Raw genomic sequence first — 20,043 nt, 5'->3', positions numbered from 1 at the left:
GAGGAACTCCATGACTAACTTTGGTGTATGAAGAAGATTCATTATTTACATTTACAAACTGGAATCTATCAGATAAGTATAATTTAAACCAATTTAGAACAGTTCCTGTAATCTTAAAATTATATTCAAGCCCCTGTAGTAGAATATTGTGATCAACTGTGTCAAATGCAGCACTGAGGTCTAACAGGACCAGTATAGACACCTGGCTATTGTCAGAGGCCGTGAGAAGCTCATTAAAAACTTTCACCAGTGCTGTTTCTGTGCTGTGGTGAGCTCTAAACCCTGACAGAAACTCTTCAAACAGATTATTTTTGGCCAGATGTCCACACAACTGATTTGCAACTGAAAGGTAAGATTAAATCATCCATCCATCCATCCATCCATCCATTATCTTTTACCCGCTTCTTCCATTTTGGGTCATGGGGGCCAAGATAAATCAACAAATATTAAAATAAGTCAAGATTTTTTAAATGCTCTTAAATAACTTATGCATCAAATTCTTACCATGCAAATTATATCAAATCATTTTTCCAATAAAAAAAAAAATCCGTCCTCCTTCAGTTAAGAAGTCAAACTTCTGACAATATCTGATGTAACATTTTCTAATTAAAAGCCTTTTCTCCTTTTCCTAAAGCTAAAAGAAAATCTTACTTTTACAAGATAAACAAAGAAGTTCTGTTTTGTTTGGTCTCACCTGCACTTTAAGAACGAGCTCTGAGTTCTGTGACATTAGTTCCTCTATTTGCTTACGCAGCTCAGCAACTGTTCCCGGGTCTGCAAGACCAGGTGAGGGGCTGGCCGAGTCCGTGTCTGCTTGGGAAGTGGCCTCGTCCTGAGCAGGGGATGCTCTGGAGCGCTTAGAGAGCAGTTTCTCTAGAGGAAACAAGGAACAGAGACCACAGCAAAGCTACGTCACTGCTGAGGTTGAGACAGGAATGTCATAAAGGAACAGCAGGGACAGACATGGAAGTGTGTGGTCAGTGAAAGGACTGCGTACCTGGAAAATCCAGCATTTCATCCATGTCCTCAGAGTCACTGGCCCCAACGACATGGCTCCTCTTAAGCTCTTCGAGCAACTTGTCCCTCTCTGCCTCGGCTTCTGCCAGGCGCTGCTTTAAGTGGGACAGCTGTTGCACACAATGTAAACAGTGATTGTAACTTTTCTTTAGAAACACAGTATTTTGTCAGCTCACTTAAAGCAGAGACGTGAATTATGAGAAATAAATGCAATATTTTAAGAGGGTCTGTACCTCCTCCAACGCAGAGAGGGCGCTTTGTTGCTGCTGCTCCAAGGCTTTGATCTTCTGAAGGAGGCGGCCTCTCTCAAGGCGCAGCCGTCGGATCTCCTCAAACACCTCCTCGTCCTCTGCCTAAAATCCAGACCACCGCAAAAATCTAACTCAGACTGCATTTTATGTGACATGAAAAGGAAAAATGTGGATTTACACCAGTAACCTGAACTGGTTGCTGGCTTTCTTGTGGCAGGGGGGAGGGAGACTTGGACTTTGAGGGCACAGGAGACTGGGCAGGGGGAGCTGGAGCTGCAGACTGAGCAGAAGGTTGCAAATCCTGGATCTTTATGATTAAAAAAAAGAGGAAAAATCATGTCATTGTCACAGAAGCAATGTGAAGGAGATAACTACATACAATTAACACAAAAATATGGATGAGAACGTGGCTTAATGTTTTTCTTTCATTGATTTTTTAAATTTACTATTCACAGTTTAAGTAAAAGGTCATAGTTTGCTGGTTACCGTATTTTTTTTGGACTATAAGGCGCATTAAGCGGAAAAAAATCAGTCAGATAAGTCAAACTTTATTCAACTCATTCAGAATAACTCTCAAAATTGTTCAGTTGTACCACGTAAAATCAGTTTGAGGTCAGTAAGCACAACCAGAATTAATACATAAAGCACACCAAAATTAAAATGAAAATTAAAGGATTTTAAGTGCGCCTTATAGTTCGAAAAATACGGTATGCTGTAAGGCTGTCCATGTGTTGAATCAAATCGCCTCCATCCACTGCAGGGATTTTCACAGTACCTGGAGTGGAGCGCGTGGCGGTGGAGGGGCTTTCCGCTTACGGAGGGTAGTCCCCCCTTCCACTGATGAGGCGCCGGAGGGGATTTGAATGGGCTGCGTGGGGGTGAGAGGGAGATCACTGACAAGCAAGGTTCAAGCGCAACTTAAATAGAAAAAAATGGAGGAAACTGAGATAAGAGGTCAGCAACAAAGAGAAGAGAAAGCCAAGAAAATGAAAGCAGCACACGAAAACCTCGAGCTCACATTGGAAAGCATGCACTATATGATGAGTCATGATCTCACTGATGGAGGGAGCGACGCAACAAACTGCTACGCAATGTTACCTCTTCACCTGTGCCCTCAGGAGCTTTGTGGGCGGGGGAGAGGCGGAGACACAGCAAAAATATTAAACTTCTTTAAGTATGTACACCAGATTACACACACAGATGTAGATACAGGCTCCATGTGATCATCTGTCAACATGCTCGTCTTCAGGCCAACAGCACATCTGTTGTACGTTCATCGGCAAAGTCTTTGTTGGGATAGAAAAGTGAAACGAGCCTCTTGTGTCGTTGTTTCTTTTTAAACCTCACTTTACAATCACACCCAGCTGTCCCCCTGAATCACTTCCTCCTAATAAAACCACTTCCTGGGGGCGGGGAGCATGCTGCACACAGCTGCAATGAAAAGCTCCACATCAGAGCCGTTTGCTGCTTCCTGTGAAACATATGTCTTTAAGAGTTGCTTCGTTGATTCATTCACAAAACTAACTAGAAATCATTCATAACAACTGGATGTTATATCAAGTGAACTGGTTAGAGAAGCCTTATGTGATCACTGAGCAAAGACATGTAAGCTAAGACAAGTACCTGGAGGTACTCCGTCCTGTAACATCTGGATGATGCGTTGGTTGCCTGTGGTTAGGCTGTAGTCAACAGCTTTGTGCCCGAGGGAGTCAACCAGCTGTGTGTTGGCCCCCCGTCTCAGGAAAGCCTCAACAGTCTCAATGCTGTCACTCTCACAGGCCAGCATCAGAGCAGACCTGTCATTCCAGATACAGTGGTAAAAAACATCACTGATGATAGAAAAACTAAAGCAAGTTATTCAAGCATAACCGTGTTCATCACATCACAAGGCATACTACACAATATTAGGGTAATGTTTCAGATTGCATTGTTGGTTTATACTATCTGAAGGAAAAAGGTCATAACTGATTTGCTGATGCAGCAAAATGAAGTTTTATCTTTATTTTTGTTGTGCAGAAGACAAATCTCATTATTCCCTCCAGGCTGCTGTCTAGAGACAAACTGAAAACTGGAGATCCCTCCAAATCTCTCCCAGACCCTTACAATTGCTTTTTTAAGGGAGTCCTTCTGCACATTGAACTGAACTGAAAGAATACTGTAATCATACTTACCTTTGTATTTATATATCTATCTTTTGAATAAAGTCATCCTGGTTGGACGATTCCTACTTATTTATTTTACTGTGAAAGTCCCTCCAGCATCTAATGAGACGGACTGGTAATTCTCCGTACAGTTCAGTACCTGCCTTGGTTGTCCTGTATGTTTGCATTGGCACCTCGACGCAACAGAAAGACGCACAGCTCCACCATGCTCATCTGTGCCGCTAAGATCAGCGGAGTGACCCCCTCCTGAAAAAATAACAACACATTATCTAAACATTGTAAAGCAACGTCAGCTCATGTGTGGATCACTCCTCAGTAAAACCCATACATCCATTATCTACATCTGCTTTTCCTTTCGTGTCAATGGTGCCCATAGCCAGCTATCACTGTGCGAGAGGCAGGGGACACTCTGGTTAGGTCTCCAGTCTCCAGTCCATCACAGGGACACATGAGACAAATGAGACAAACAATCCTTCACTCTCACTCACACCTAGGGACAGTTACTTAACAGTCAGTCTAACTTGCATGTTTTTGGTCTGTGGGAGGAAACCGGAGTGCCCGGAGAAAACCCACGCATGCACGGAGAGAACATGCAAACTCCACCCTGAAAGGTCCCCAGCCGGGATTTGAACCAGAGACCTTCTCACTGAGAGGCTACAGCTCTACCAATCGCGCCACCGTGCCGCCCCTCACTAAAACCAGAAGAACTAAACATCTTCTGATCTTCTCACCAAACCTACACTGTCCTGGATGTCCAGGTTGGCTTTGAAGTCCCACAAGGTCTCCGTGCACAACAAGCAGCCACTGATCGCTGTAAGATAAAACCAGAACCACAATTACAAAGATTTACATCCCGCATACCATCTGCTTTATCCACTGTCCATTCGAAGTGCATTTCTTAACACTACTTTTGGTATATTAAAGTACTATTGATGGTAAAATATACTGACTGGAACTGAAGAGAGGAATTTGACTTGTGCAGATCATCAAGTTCTATAATCATTACCTGCATGATGAAGTGGAGTCCTGCCAATTCTGTCTGTACAATCTACTGCCAACCTTTCCTGTTAGAGAGGCAACACCCACATATTACATTTATCTTGCTGCAGTCATGATTGTTATAGCACATTGTTGTCTCTATTTATTTACCTGCAACAGTCTCCTTAAACACTCTGACTGGCCATTTTTGGCAGCAAGGTGAAGAGCGCTGAGGCCTGAAGTCATTCACAAAAACAAAGCATGACACATGCTGTTTTTGGCTTACAGGATTGTTTTTTTAATAATTAAATGTTATACCGGCCCCATCAGTGACACTGAGGTCTGCGCCGTGAACGATGATCACCTCCAGGCAATCTAAGCGGCCTTTGGATGCACAGAGGTGGAAACTAGAAGATGAAACAAAGTTAAGTTGATACAAAGAAAGTGGACTGATAATTACAAGTCTGCTTTAAATGTTTCAACTTCAAAATTAATTTGTCACGTTATTCTTAAATCAAGAGAAAAATATTGATTTTTTTAACGATACGCTTAGATTGTTTTCTCATCTTTTAGAGTCTAGAGCAGGAGTGCCCAAAGTGGGGTCCGCGGGCCAAAGTGGGGCCCCAAGCCAGTTTCAGTTGGCCCGCCAAGCTGTCCTCATATATTAAAATTTCCTTTGAACAATCATTGTGCTTACACTCATTGATTCCACCCATTGACTTTATTGTTAGTCGGCCTGACTACCTTAATTCAACACGGATTACACAGTACAGAAGATAATTTATGTATATTTTTTTAAATAATTTTAATTTATATTTTTATATTTCATTTTGACAGACTTTCTACCATCCCTTGGCAGTTTCTTGCCACTGAATAACATTTTCCTTTGACAGAACACACTTGTAAATCACAAAGTGTTTAAAAGTAAATTGTAAATATGAACAGGTTTCGGTGGTGATTTGAGCCTCTTTAACTTTAAACTCAGCCACTGAAAAATAAAGAAATCATTAGGTTCATGTAAGGAAACAGTTCTCAAACCTTAGATCCACCAAAATATTGAATAAATATGGAATAAATGACGACAGTCTCAAACGGACCAAAAAAATCGATTATTTTTTGCACAAGTCACGCCACCTGTCAATCAATCCAGTAGGCGCGTCAGCAAATAACCAATCATCGACCTCGATTTGTCCTGAAGTGAACACCTCTTACCTGCAGAGCTGCATTACAAACACTTTGCAGTCAGAGAGATTTCAAGAATAACAGAGTTTACATCTTTTGTTTCATGTAAATGTTTGTAAAATACACCAGAATGCGGGAAATGGCATCTACTTTAATCAAAATTCCCTGGGGGAGGATCCCCAGACACCCCCACCACCACCAACATAGCCTGTTCTGTGATGTTCTTTATACAGAATTGAAGGTTAAATAACTGTATAATAAATAAATGGACTTTAAAGAAGTATTTGCATTTCATGTATTATTGCATTTGGCCTGCAGCCCTCTGATAGATTTTAAATTTGGCCCTTTCAGGGAAAAAGTTTGGGCACCCCTGGTCTAGAGTATCTATCCATGTATTTATCTGTCAAATATGAAATATGTTTAAAAACAGTAAAGTCAAAATGGCTGCAGCGTTACCCGAGGATCAAGGTCTGTATCAGAGTATCTAGATCTGAGCAAGCTCAATTGGTATTTTAAGCACCTTACAAGATAACAGACAGGATTCCTCTAAATACAGATAAAATGTGTCCTGTATTCAAAGAACGTCTCACTGAGAATAGTCTTTTTCTGAAATTGTATTGGTGATTAAAGCAAACAATATGGAGCTGGCATGCAGACAGACTGCTATTATAATATTGTGGTTTTAAAAACAACGAGTGGTTTGTGCTAAATAAATCAACAAGACATTTTTTTGTATTATACTGCATGTGCAGTGACCATTTTGACTAAGAGGACTAGTGTCAGTCTGTAGATGGCAGAAAGAAACTTGCTTGTTTTTTTTTAAAATAACTTACATCAAAGCTGTAATCAGGTGTGCTTTCACAAGAGCTTTGCAGAATTTCCATCTGTAATTTAACAGGTATAGTGTCTAACTGTAAGACCTAACATTCAGTAGTGCATTTATTAAAAGAGAATAAGGTGCACAATAAATGATCCTATTAAGATTTGACGTCTTCTGTTTCAAACACTTATCTTCATATAATCAACTATGTTGTGCTGTTTACCTGTCTGGTCTCTTGCTACTAATGAAATCTTGAAACCCACAGCTAGCCTCTACAATAGGGCCTACGAAATTCATAACAAACTTCCCGGCTGGACTCATCACTGTACAGCTCTTTCTTCTTCAAAATGCTCTAACTTGTCAAAATGATGTTCTACACAGCAGTATTAAATTGTTTTTTTCGGGTATTTCATGGTGTCAGTAATGTAGCTCTTTCTACTTTAATGCCTAAAACCAATTATGGACATGGCCACTCGACTAGGTCAGCTACAAGTGGACACTTGCCACTACCAGCCTTTAAAAACTGTTATGGCCAGAGATCATTTGTCTATGTTTATACTAATTAATGGACCGACATTCCACAGCATATAAAGTCCATCTCAACGATGGCACTTTTTAAGAAGACTCTGTTGGACGCCTTCTTTTGCAATCACTGTTATAAATGCTACAATTCTTGTGTTTTGTAATGTTGTATGTCTGTGTGTGTGCATTAATGTGATGTGATGCTGGATATCTGTGTTCTGTTGTGTTCTGCAGAACAGGAACCTGCTGCAAAACAGCAATTATGCTGAGCCAGGCTCAATTTCTTTTAATGTTTTCCCGTTTAAAACTTAAATAAATACATAAATAAGACACACAGCGCAACTTTAATTCTTTGAACTGAAAGGAACGATTACTTTGCAAACTAAATAATTGCCTACAAGAACAAACTAATTTCGAGTTTTACAAAATGGACTCACGCTGACTTGCCCTCAGCATCCAGCTTGGTGGGACAGAGACCTTTTTTCACAATAAGTGCAGAAACTTTGTCGGGTTCGTTCTGTTCCACAGCCTGCAGGAGCCTTTCGTCACTCTTGCTCCAGTCCTGACTCTGAGGGAGCAAAGCCAAAGAACGAGACGCTGCTGTCTTAATGAAAACAGGAAACATACTGCAGAAGGATAAATAACTGCTTCAGACGACCAGTTCACCAATGTTCATACAAAATATGTGCAACTTTACATATTACACAAAGCAAATTTTAATTCAGAACCGACAGAAACAATGCTAAAAAGCCCAACGGGATTTATTGTTTTTATAAGGTTTATCTAAGCAGAGACAGAGGATACCTACTGGCAGCGGTAGAAGACTGAGACAAGGACAGAACCGCTTCATCAGGCTGAAAACGGGCTGCTGAGGATCCATGCTAGCAGGGCATCAAACAACTAAATGCTGACAGAGTGTGCAAAAACCACCACTGCGTGTCCGACCTGACACTAAAGCCACACAACATTTGAGCTCATTTAAAGAAGATCGAAGCCTCGTGACTGTCAGGAAGATAACCTTTCAGAGGTCAGACGAATACCAGAGAAATCAAGCCTACAACTAAAATCACTCACCGCACATACAACTGTGACACACATGAGAGCAGTTATGTCCTTATGCACTATTCTCTGTCCACTTTCATATTAGCATCCTGTCGCCCTGCTCCAGCTGCGTGCTGTGACACAGCCAGTCTATCCACCACAGCTCCTCTCCCTCCTCCCTTCTCCCTGGCCTCATTTTTTTTAACCTAATAAGTTCCCTGCTGTGGCAGAGCTACCTTCTTCTCTCCATTAGTTTTTGTCAAGTCCTGCACAGAACTCCCCCCCACCACCACCATCCCTGCAGCACTGTAGATGTGTTTCTCTGCAGCCCCAGAATGAGGAGTCAGCAAACAGAAGCTGGGCATGCTGCAAGCTGCCATGCTGGTTTTGGATGGCAAAGGGGAACATGCTGAGGTACCAACTGTCTGTCAATAAATGCAGCCACCAAAGCAAATCCTTCTTGTTGCCAGATATAATCAGTAATTAGATCAAAATGTCCAGACCGTATAGCATAAACCACACAAATCGTTTGGAGGAAACTTCCTTAAAGTTGCAGCACAGCATTTATCATCTTGTATAAGTGTCTAGAAACAGCATGGCCCACAGCCTTTTCTCTTTCTTTAATTTATGGTTTACATTCAAAGCAGCCCCTAAGAGTAGTGAAAAGATGACAGAGGGGTAGTAGGCTCTCTTTGTGTGTCAGAGTCAGCGTATGCATGTGAATAATTGAAGGCTACCTGAGCTTGATGGTTATAGCAGCAGGCTGGAGACAGAACTGCTCTCCTGCTGTTTAGTGACACTGATCCCCCACCCCCCACCCCACCACCCCACCCATCCAACCCAACTCATACAACTGCAGAAAGCAAACTAGGACATTGTGCAAGTGATTACTTTAGGATGAAACAAAACTGGCCTGTATGCAAAGTACAGCAGATGTACTCCTCGAAAATACCACCATAAATTAGAAACGTTCACATGCTCCACAACAGATTACCTCATTCTTTTTAAACTTTGCTTTCAGACTCTTCATAGTGGCTGATTGCTGCGGGAGGAAAAAAGTGAAAAACAAAATTATTTAGCCAGAAATGTACATATCACTCAGTGGATCTGTTGAAATGATCAGTTTCATCAAATCCTCTAAACTTATTCTTTAATGCCTAAATGGTCACTCTCCCAAGGCGCCCAGTAATCCTGTAGTCAGAGTCACTGGTTCAGTAATGCATGGAGCATCCAGTGGGAACTGTAAAGTGCCTTTACATAAATCCTCTCTGGGACAAATAGCTTTTCTCTTCCAGTGGATTAACCTGTGGAATCCCTTGCAGATTTCACCGTGCATTATGTTATTATTCATTTATTTTGCTTGATTGCCTGAACTTTATGTGTTGTGGTTTACTGTATTTTGTACTTGCATCTTAAGTTGTACTTTTTAAGTAACTAAAAGACACATTTAGGCTAAAAGGCTAATTGTCATAGGCTAAACGTGCAGTAAATTAATAAACAGTGTAAACAACATGAGGCCACTGACATTTCTAATCCATTACCAACCAGGACTAACTAATAAGCAACAATACAGTCTGTGTGGTAACAATATAGCTACACCATCCTTAGAAAAACGTGGACCCTACCTATGGAGACCTGTCCAGATCCAGGCAGGTGCTGTTTCTGTCCCATGAGCTCCTGCTCGCAGTAAAATACTAAAGTCACTGCTTTCTGATGGGTATTGACACAGCTCCCGCCTCAAGCCAAAATCAACCAATCAGAAGAGGGCATAACTCCGGACCAACGTTTGATTGGCTGATGATGGATGAGCTAACTGTCGCGTGCGTTTTAGGATGCGCTAATGCTAATGACTATGTCGTTATTTTAAAACAACTGAACAAGTACAAAACAGGATCACGTAAATTTTGTTTTCAGATTCAAAAGAATCTCACGTTTCAACTCGTACAGAGATGGGGAAGCCCCGTTTGAACATTTTTGGGCAGTCGATAAAACGTAACAGGGAGTCCCACCAATGGCGACACTGGAGCAGCTGAACCCGGAAGTGCACATCAGGAAAAACGTGAGTCTAGTGGAGAAAACCAAAACAACTTTAAACTCTTAAACTAGTAGTGCTGTTATCACATAGCAGATCATTTCAGTGGTTTAAAGTAAAATTTTTAGGATACTTTTATATTGCTTAGATTTAATTAGCATCTTTTCAGGCTTCAGTTTGTTGGGACCAGATTAACATCCCAGATGTCTGAGTACTGTGATAAAAACCTCAAACAAATAGAGATTTATGCCCCTTTAATTTAAAACTTAAAAAAAAAAAAAAAAAATCAACGTCTAAAAGAATCTTAGATGAAAGGAATATACAATTGTTTTAACAGCTACAACATGATCATTTTAGCACTGATATTACTTCTACAGTGGTGTCTTATGATGTCATCAATCATTGGAAGCAAAAACTATTTTAGTGGTATTAATAAAAAAAAATAGTAGTATTACATCTTGCTGCTTACTGCTAGTAGGTTTTCCCCACCAAAACAGGGCTTTATATCTGTTTTGCCTCCCTTGTTTATCTCCTATTCATACCACCATTCATACCACCATGTGAAATATGTTTGTGTGTGTATATAAATATATATATATACATATACATATACATATATACATACTCGGTGTCCAGTGACAATGTGACTGTGTCTTCAGACTCTCAGTCTTGTGTGTACTGAAATAAGAATATTGTTCTTGTTTCTCGTGGTCAAGAGATTACTGGTTAATTTCTGGAGTCACGAGTAACTGATTGTGCCCATTATCATTAGCAGATTATTTGAACACAGAACTGCCACAAATTCAGTTCAGGTTAAATAGTGCTGGTTCTCAACAAGAGTCATCTCAAAACCAGTTCATATCCAGTTTAATGCAGGACAATTATGTACAATCTAAATTCACTCAGTTAATCACAGCATATCCAGCTGCAAACAATGTTTGAGAAGGAACCAAACAAATTAAAACAAATTCACTGGCTTAAAGGGGGAAAATACACCTGATCAAGAAGTGAGCCTCATCAAAAGAGAATTAAAAGCAACAAGCATTGTGCCTCTTGCCAGTGAGGCCTTGTGCAGTACACACAAGCCACCAAATGAGGGCAGTCAATACAAAGCATATGAAACTACAGAAATCTATTATTTCTACATTCTGTTTGTCTGCATTTTGAATTTCCAGGGTATTCTATTTAGATTAAACCTTTGGCTTTCAAAGATGTCCTTTGCCTATGTGTGCCCATAAGCACATAAATGTCTAGATCCACTAAGACACTGGAAATGAAATGTTTCCTAATTTCACAAATGTAGTTGTCCTCAGCGTTCCCATTTGTTGCCTCTTCTTTTAATTTCACTCTCCAATTCCATAAAATTCTGACTGTCGCCCCCGATGGGATAGAAACATAAATTAAATGCAAACAGAAAGTTACTCTCCTATGTAAGAGGTGGGTTCACAGGGTGGTGTTGGACTGAGCAGAAGATGAAAAAGAGGAAATGTTTGACTGAAAGAAAGAAGGAAGGAGATTAATAAAAGATGTGCTGCTACATTCAAACAAAGCAACATGTCAACGTGAAACATTATGACAGAAAGGGCTGGCATGGTATTTGTTGGCAAATTGAGGAGAAGTAGCATCTTTTAAAAAAATGTATTTATTTTGGATGTGATGTGAGAATAACAACGTATTTGATGAGAACAAAAATGGTTTTGTCCATCACAAAGGTTTATTTTAACCTAAAGATTTCAAAGGGACAGAGGAATAAGGAATTGCCGCAGAGAAGCAACATGTCTAAAAGTCAAGAGATTTATATCTGGGCAGCCTTTTCAAAGAGAACATCTTGATTTGCTCATGTTCTGATGTTCATACTTTTGTTCCTTTTAGATTTACCACAAAAGCTGGACCTCAAAGCTACAGTCTTTTCACTTCCTGGGCATTTCCTCCAGAAACACCTTTGCACTATAGTTTTGATCTCCTTTAGATCCGAATGGAACCAGGGCTTGGTGAATGTATAGAGCAGGCAGGAGGGAGAACATGTAAAGATCTGGATATCACATTGGTGGTTATGATGAGGATGGTGATGAGATTCTAGCTAGATGACCTCATCCAGTTACCCATCCCCTGGGAGAAAGTGAGCTCACAAGAGTCATAAAGAGGAAAAACGGGGGCATTTACGATCTTTTAACAGACTTAGATGGGCCTTACAGTGTAGCATACAATCCAATTTTCCAGGCTGGACAGAGGGTAATGTGACATCTGTGAGAGGATGACGGGCACTCTGAGCGGTCAGAGAGGGATCAAACCACCCAGATAGTCTCTTTTCTTTCAAATCAGATACAGGTCTGTGTTTGCAGCTTGTTGAATGATTGGATGTCCCTATATTCTATAAGCTCTTTCAGGATTTACCTTGAAGGCTAAGATCATTAAAAATGACAATGACTGGAGCTAAAATAAGAAGAAGCTCTACTGTGATGTCATGCAAATAAATTATGTAGGTTCATCTCTGAAGCATGGTCCTGCAAGCAGACTTCTCCACTTGTGCCTTTTGTGTGTGTTTTATGGAAGAGGTTTGTGTTTCTTGTTGCATCCTGTTAGATGTGCAGACATGTGAATGGATGAACGCTCGGCTGATTGCGAAAGGGAACAGGAGGCTATTCCTCTGGGGAAATGAAGCACCTCCCCTATAATCGCTCGGCTGAGTTGTGTTTTCTCTCCGAGCTGTTGTCGCTCTCCTCACTGGCACATTTTCACTCCACTGTTAAGAGGAGGAGGATCTCCTGTGCGCTCATGTTCTGCTCCAAGAGAAATAAAGATTTTTTTCTGTATTTTTTTATCCTATTGAGGATTAAAGAGCTTTACAAGGACACCCACAATACAATATAGGATTTACCCACTTCTCTTTATCAGCAGCAGCATGAAGAAACGTGGAGTTTTATGGGAAAAGTGACTGGAGCACTTGGTTTGGTGAGTGGTTTTGCGCGTTCTGAGCGCAGTAGGCTATAAAATAAAGAGCTTCTTTAAGTATGTATATTTAAAGCTAAAATTGCCTTCAGTTATTATTATTATTTTTAATAAAATTTAAATTAAAGTTGAGAATGTTGATCCCACGTGACTTTTCCATTCTCTAGTCTTTGTATTTGCTCTGATATCCCGAGCTAACGCTGGACTTTTGTTGCAGGGCTGTGAATTGTAATGGGAGCCTTTGGGCAAAGTCCAGTTGCCAGACTTTATTGCTGTGTGACTGAAACAAAAGGAGTGGGTAAAACCCAGCTGTCTCTGCTGGTTAATGTTACATGGGAGCGTGCAGAAGTTCACGCACTGAGAGTGTGTGTGTGATCAGAAAAATAAAATAGTCCTGCCCACATGTCATGATAAAAATTATTTAAAAAAAAGACCTGTGGATTATTGTTGTTGTTTTGTGCTTGAAAACATTTATTTTTAATCATTTGTCTCTCAAATCCAGTCCAAATCTCTTGCAGTTTCATTAGAAATAGAGTCAAGTAATAACCATATGTGTCCCTGTTTGCCCCCCCTGCAGCCTCTCTTCACCACACAGCATCAGGAGCTGCTCGAAGCTGAACTGCGATGGCCAAGTGGCTCAAGGACTACCTGAGCTTTGGCAGGAAGGTTCCCCCTCAGCCTCCCACACCAGACTACACAGAGAGCGAGATCCTCAAAGCGTACCGGCTCCAGAGAGACCTGGATTTTGAAGATCCCTACGAGGACGTGGACAGTAGATCCAGAGGGGATTCAGTGTCTTTTGACCCAGCCACACCAGTTTACAGTTCTCCCATGAAGTCATCCAGCGTGGACATGAAGTCTCCTATACACAGACTGATCAAAGTGGACTCCCAGGAACTGGGGCGCACCAAGATTCTCCTCAGCACCGTCTCTTTGGAAGACCAAAAAGAGCCTGTAAGAGCTATTTCTTTATAGGTGCATGGAGAACAAAGGAGATATCAAATGAGATGTCTCTCTTATTCGGTGGAGTAGGTTGGAGTGATAAGGAGAAACCAACCACAGGGAATCGAATACCCTCGCTTCTCTAATCTCATTTCCATCTCTGTGACAGGTTTATTGATGAAACTCTATTAGCAGCTGACCAGTAATGTGTGTCAGAAAATGTGTACAGTTTACACAAATCACATAACGTCCCACACCACATAAATTTATAGGAGGAGTGGGGGAGAAAATGGATGGCTTGAGCAGACCGTTGAGTTGGACACAGTCTCTTGGGTTTATGTCCATCTATAAATAATAAATGGGGTTTGGTTTTGCAAGCTGAGAGAGGGACCCTCACATGGGCACATGTTGGAGGGTCCCATTCATTTTCCCCCATGGTATGTCACAAGGCGGTGTAATTTATACTGTTGGTGCTGTTTATAGTGCTTTTCTACCTCAGCGCTCCCCTTTGTGCAGTCAACAAACCCATAGCAACCTAGTATGGCAGAAGAAGCAGAAGCAAAGACTTTACAAGGACGTCATCTACATTTTAGCTCAGCTCGGACAAGCTGATTAAGTTTGGGAGAATCTTGGGATTGTCTTTATAGCAGCTGAATCCATAAATCTACTGCACCAATGTATAAAAGTCTCAAAGTGGATTGAAGTCATAGCCTTAACTCAAGTCGATAACTCCCCTCTCTGCCCTGCTTTCCTTTAGCGCTCATTAATTTCCCATGGTGTGTGGGAACTTTCTAATTAACATGATTCCCATGCATCAATATAACCTGTTAGAGAATCAGCAAGAGATTTAGGATGTTGTTTTGCATTGGCTTGAGAGTGTTCAGCAGGCTGTTTAGGAAGAGGGCCTTTCTTCAGTGACTCTTTGTGAGGGCGGGGTGGAGACAAAAGGATATACATGTTTCTAGACATGCGTGTGTTTGTGGACCATATGGTTGCCTTTTTGGCTGACGCTGTGCCAGATGACCACTGTTTTCCACCTGCGCTTGCATGGAGAAACAAATGTTCCCCACTAGATATCTCCCTCTTTTTATCTCTGTCCACACCTCCTGAATTAAAAAAGAGCAACTGTCAGTCAGGGTGGATTCTCTGCAGATTGCTTTGACAAAGAGCAGTGACTAAAAACTGCACACACATTTATTGGTGTAATATTCTTTATTTTTAAATCTGCGAACAAATGTTTATTTGTGTAATATTCTTTATTTTTTGGCTTTAACTTGCAGACTAAGCTGGATTACCTTTAAGTAATTATTGAAATTCTTGTTCATTTTGCATCTGCAAGAACAAAAGACATTTAAAACTGTATTTTTTTTACAATCAGCTTTTTTTCTACTATGGCTTAAGTTGGCTCTCTGATTAAAAATGTGCTTGCCTCATGAGTAGATCTGTGTTTCTGTCCTTCAGGTGGTGCCGTCAGCCCCACTGGCAGGGGACACAGATTATTCAGACCCGTTTGACGCTCGGTTAGACCACCGAGCAGATCCAGATCTCGGACCTGTTCCCTGTGAGAATAATGGCTACATGGAGCCATATGAAGCCCAAAGGGTCATATCAGGTCAGTGGACTTATATGAGATGAGATGCAGAACTTTGCTAGATTTTTATTGATGTTTTTTTTTTTTCTGTATTTTTGCACCACTTTACTGGATTTGCGATGTGGCTTTAGGTACAATATTTAGACTTTGATCAGATTTATCAATGCAACAAAACTAATCTTTGCAAATGGCTGAACCATCTTGTGGATCTGCATTTAACAAACTCAACCACTGAAAGTAATGAAGAAGGGAATCATTTAAAATGATTTTCATGATAGGGCATGTCTTTGCATGAGCATGAATGACTAGAGTAGTAGTGTCAATCATTTTCACATCCTTAGAGCCAGAACTGTGTACACAACACTTGAATTTTTTTTTACAGCCACTAAAACAGACAGAGGATTGTAATGAAATATTGGCAGATTCTGACACGTTTATTGGATCAGAATTGCTCACTAAATTTTTTTATGACTTCATCTCATCAGTCATTCATTTCATACACCCTTATTAAAAGTTATTGGAAAATGTACATGGATCGTACTTATATGGAGCATTTCTATCTAATCAAGATATTCAAAGTGCTTTACAACCAGGGGTGAAAGTAACAAATAACAAATACTCACATTACTGTAATTAAGTAGATTGTTTTGGGTACTTGTACTTTTATGAGTATTTCTTTCAAGTGTGTAATTTTACTAATATTTAAGTACAATTTAGACCATGTAATCTACTCCACTACTTTTAAAATCAGAAGTTGTTAATTTGAATTAATTTTCAAACCGTTCATCTGTATCTTTGTAGCCAATAAGGCTCTCAGATTGCGAATGCGCCAATTACCCATGACGTAAGCAAAGGACAACTCCATGGAGTAGAGAGTCATTTATGAACTGAAGATTTGGAGAAAAAGCCCAAATGGAGACAGAGGACAACACTGTTAACAGAGAAAATGAGGAGGTAAAGGCTGAGGACGAGTGCCCATGGCCGTACCTGGAGGCATTTTTCATGTACAGAGGGTGAAAAGGAGACAGAGTCCAGATGTAAACTTTGTTTGATCTCTACAGTGACAGCAGCTTACAAGACTTCAGCATCTAATCTCAAAAACATATTGCGGTATACAATGTTTTACAACTACCTGTATGATATTGCTGTTTTATTGTTTGCATGTGTGGGTTATTAGTTTGGCTAAGTATGCAAAGATCTTAGATACTGTCACTGCCATCGGTTTGTCTGGTTCTAAAATAAGACGGAGCTTCTGAGCGTCTGAGAAATGATCTTTGAATGTAGCTGTTATATACAATAAATCAAACTGAATGACTTCTATTGACAACACAATAAAACATCAATTTGTTAAAAAGTCATTAATACTCTGAGTAGTTTTTGAGAAGAGTACTTTGTACTTTTACTTAAGTATTTTTATAACACCAGTACTTTTACTTGTAATTGAGTACAATTTAAGCAATGTAGCAGTACTTGTACTTGAGTAAAAATTTCCAGTACTCTTTCCACCTCTGTTTCCAACACAATCTGTGCCCTCATTTATCTCCACACACACTTTCATACAGCATTACTACATAAAGATAATCTGAATCTGAGACCAATCAGTGCTTTATCACATTCATACACCGATGGGACACACATCAGAGGCAATGAGGGGTTCAGTGTCTTGCCCAGGGACACTTCGGCATGTGACTGTTGGTGGAATCGAACCCCCAACTCTCCCATCGAAGGACGACTGCTCTAACCACTCAGCCACAGCTGCCCCAAACATCTCAATAACATTAGGATTAAGTGGGTAGACTAGGTGAGATTAAGTGGATGGAGTTGATTTCAAACCTCTTACTTGGAAGTCAGGTATTTTATTGATCTGAGACACTGAATCATGAATAAAATATAGATCTGTGTTATGAAGTAATGTAACTGGTCACTGCTGTGTCAGCAGTTCCTTTGACGAGCAACAGAAAATAACTTGACATTTCTGTAATTTGCTCCGTCTTCAGAGAAGCTGACCTAACTGTGCTGTAATTTTAGGTTATTGTTGTATTCTGTTGGTAAGCAGATTACCTGGAAATGCTGTGACAGTCCATTCCTTGGCGTTTTAGTTGATCCCAGCTGAGCTATTGACGTCATGAGGTGTTTATTCACTGTCCAGTGTTGGGCCCCTCGCTGCCCTTACAATTTGCTCCCATGTCGTCTAGCACACAAGCATCATTTTCCATTTCTCTCTCCTCCTTTAACATCTTTGTCTGACCCTTCCCCCCTCCCCCCACACGCGCAGTTCCTCCCTGGTCTGTCTCGGTCATTTAGTGTAAAAGCCTGCCCCCCTCCTCTTCTTCCATTCCCACATCTCTCCTCATCTCGAGGGCTCGCCCCTGCTCCAAGGGGAGTCGCTGTGCTTTTAATCTGTCCTTCAGTAAATTCTACAGTATATTCTGTTCTCTCGTCATTGTCACTCATGCTGTTGGTAGTGATATCAAGTTCTGGTGTCAGGAATGAGTGAATGGAGCATCTCTTTCTCTTCCCAAACCGTGGAACCTCCGTGAAAACCTTTTGTTGCTGCTGCAGCTGGATGGAGCCATTTGAGAGATTAGATTCACAGTGATGATGGTGTCACGTTAGACAAAGCATTGGCAGAGTTTTTTTAATGTAGACTTTGAAATGAGCCTGTCACTCCGGAGCTGTACATCAGCCTGTCTTTGTCTGTCTGTCTGTTGTTCATTAAACTGAAGCAGCAGCTAAAAATCTGAGACTGGAATAATCATGACTCACAAAGACTGTTCTGAAAAGACACATTCGTTATGTGCTTTTCAAAAACTGCTAAACATTTTTAAAGCAGTTGTTTAAAGTTATTGTCACAATTCTTAAGTTTAGCTCGAGAGGATAAAAGGCTGGTCCCCCTGCTGACTCTCCTAAACTCCCCCAGCCTTCGCTGTCATTCTCCCACATTTCCTTCATAATGTTTCCTTTGAATCTATCATTTTATTTCCTCAAATCTTGTTTTGTTATCTCCCAACCTTCATCTTCCCTGTCTGCAGGCGGCCGTGACACAACAAGCTCCCAGCGCAGGTAGAGCAGCATTCAGCCTCTCTGTGCTTCTGTCTCCACGACTTAACATCAAACTCTGACATACCACAATTCCCTCCCTGCCTTCTTGAATCTCTCCATCTTTCACTGCTTTTCTCCTCCCCTCGTTTACTCCATACTTTCCTCTTCTTGCTCCTGATCCACATCATTTTCTCCTCTTTGCCTCCTTTCTTGCCCTTGCTCTTCACTCAGGGTCTTTCCACTTGGTCACCATGGTGATAACAAGGCACTTAAAATCAATGGTGTTTCATGCGAAGGTTAAACTCTTACTCCGCTTCTCGCCAGTGAAACTTTAATTAAGTGCTGCGCCCGAATACACTCTTCTTCGGGACGTGAACATAAAAGATGGATACTCTACTTTTATTACTATTCTTAACTTGTTTTTTTTTTTTTAAAGTGCATTTTTAAGGTCAACGTATCACACACCACGTTTGATAAGGGATGCTGCAGCTCAAAGACCACCACTGAATCATTTTAAAGAATCTAATCTCACCCCGTTTGCACCAAAGATCTGAAAGTCTTCTATTTCATGACAATATTTGACTCCACTGAACAGATTTAAGTGCTGTCTACCATTTGTTGGTTGAAACCCACTGAGAAATTGATGAAAATGTTAACAAGAAATCACAAATGCTATTGCGGGTCTTGCTGCTGGTATACAGGTTGGAGTGGGGAGGTGAAATGTTTTCTGTTTTGTCTCTGTGTCTAACCCAAGGCCTCCTAAAAGCCCCGTTTTGTGAGTTTCTGAACCTACTGCAAGCTGTGCAAACATAATTTCTTTCATTCCTCTAATTCTAGACATGCCACATACCACAAAGTGTTCTTGTTTCTTCATAATTGGAACGATGAAGAGTATCTCCTTTGTGTTTCAGGGACCATAGCTGCTCATCTAGAATTTATCAAGCTCTGGTCATGCATCAGAGATATTTATTCATGAAAGATTGCTTGCATGTGTTTTGAGTTTATGCGGGATTTGCTTTCTTCTGCATCTCCTACAACAGAACTGCAGCGTGCCCCCGGAGGAGGCCGGCTACGAGGAGGGGTGCAGCTCTACGACACTCCTTATGAAGATGAGCAAGGACAGCGCCTGGGCTTTGGGTATGGAGAACTTCACGAGGAGGGCAAGGAGAGCAGCAGACTGCCACAGGATGACGAGAGACCAGCCGATGAGTATGACCAACCCTGGGAATGGAAGAAAAACCACATCTCCAAGGCATTTGCAGGTAGAGAAATAAAGTCATTACAGTACAGACCGCCTTATCTAAACCTCCTTCATATCTAGTTTTACTAGTTTCACTTCCTCTTGATTCATTTAGTTTCATGCTTCTAAGCTTGAATAATAATAATAATAATAATTAGGGATGCACGATATTATCGGCATGGTATCGTATCGGCCGATATTATCAATAAAGTTACATATCAGACATGGGCCATTCCATCAAAATAACTCAACCGATATAAAAGGCACTGTTTAT

At 40.8% G+C, this 20,043-nt stretch overlaps 2 protein-coding genes across 2 annotated transcripts in view; one reads left to right on the top strand and one right to left on the bottom strand.

Annotated features, from left to right (window-relative positions):
• The window catches only part of ankrd24 (ankyrin repeat domain 24), a 15,073-nt gene extending 7,261 nt beyond the window's left edge, over positions 1 to 7,812 (bottom strand). The window contains exons 1-14 of the mRNA XM_037674682.1: positions 7,741 to 7,812; positions 7,370 to 7,500; positions 4,727 to 4,815; positions 4,580 to 4,644; positions 4,437 to 4,494; positions 4,171 to 4,241; positions 3,570 to 3,676; positions 2,892 to 3,064; positions 2,367 to 2,389; positions 2,044 to 2,136; positions 1,456 to 1,575; positions 1,251 to 1,370; positions 998 to 1,127; positions 695 to 873 (exon numbers count right to left, since the gene is read on the bottom strand). Coding sequence (XP_037530610.1) covers positions 695 to 873; positions 998 to 1,127; positions 1,251 to 1,370; positions 1,456 to 1,575; positions 2,044 to 2,136; positions 2,367 to 2,389; positions 2,892 to 3,064; positions 3,570 to 3,676; positions 4,171 to 4,241; positions 4,437 to 4,494; positions 4,580 to 4,644; positions 4,727 to 4,815; positions 7,370 to 7,500; positions 7,741 to 7,812 — 1,431 coding nt within the window. The remainder of the gene's footprint in view (positions 1 to 694; positions 874 to 997; positions 1,128 to 1,250; positions 1,371 to 1,455; positions 1,576 to 2,043; positions 2,137 to 2,366; positions 2,390 to 2,891; positions 3,065 to 3,569; positions 3,677 to 4,170; positions 4,242 to 4,436; positions 4,495 to 4,579; positions 4,645 to 4,726; positions 4,816 to 7,369; positions 7,501 to 7,740) is intronic.
• Positions 7,813 to 12,730: 4,918 nt separating this feature from the next.
• shdb (Src homology 2 domain containing transforming protein D, b) overlaps positions 12,731 to 20,043 on the top strand; it is a 29,675-nt gene continuing 22,362 nt past the window's right edge. Inside the window, exons 1-4 of the mRNA XM_037674681.1 lie at positions 12,731 to 12,957; positions 13,532 to 13,908; positions 15,358 to 15,508; positions 19,570 to 19,791. Coding sequence (XP_037530609.1) covers positions 13,579 to 13,908; positions 15,358 to 15,508; positions 19,570 to 19,791 — 703 coding nt within the window. The 5' untranslated portion in view covers positions 12,731 to 12,957; positions 13,532 to 13,578. The remainder of the gene's footprint in view (positions 12,958 to 13,531; positions 13,909 to 15,357; positions 15,509 to 19,569; positions 19,792 to 20,043) is intronic.

This window comes from Nematolebias whitei, chromosome 3 (genome assembly GCF_014905685.2).
Source record: "Nematolebias whitei isolate Nwh7 chromosome 3, NemWhi1, whole genome shotgun sequence".
NCBI classification, from domain to species: domain Eukaryota; kingdom Metazoa; phylum Chordata; class Actinopteri; order Cyprinodontiformes; family Rivulidae; genus Nematolebias; species Nematolebias whitei.
This window is presented reverse-complemented; position numbering and strand designations above follow the sequence as displayed.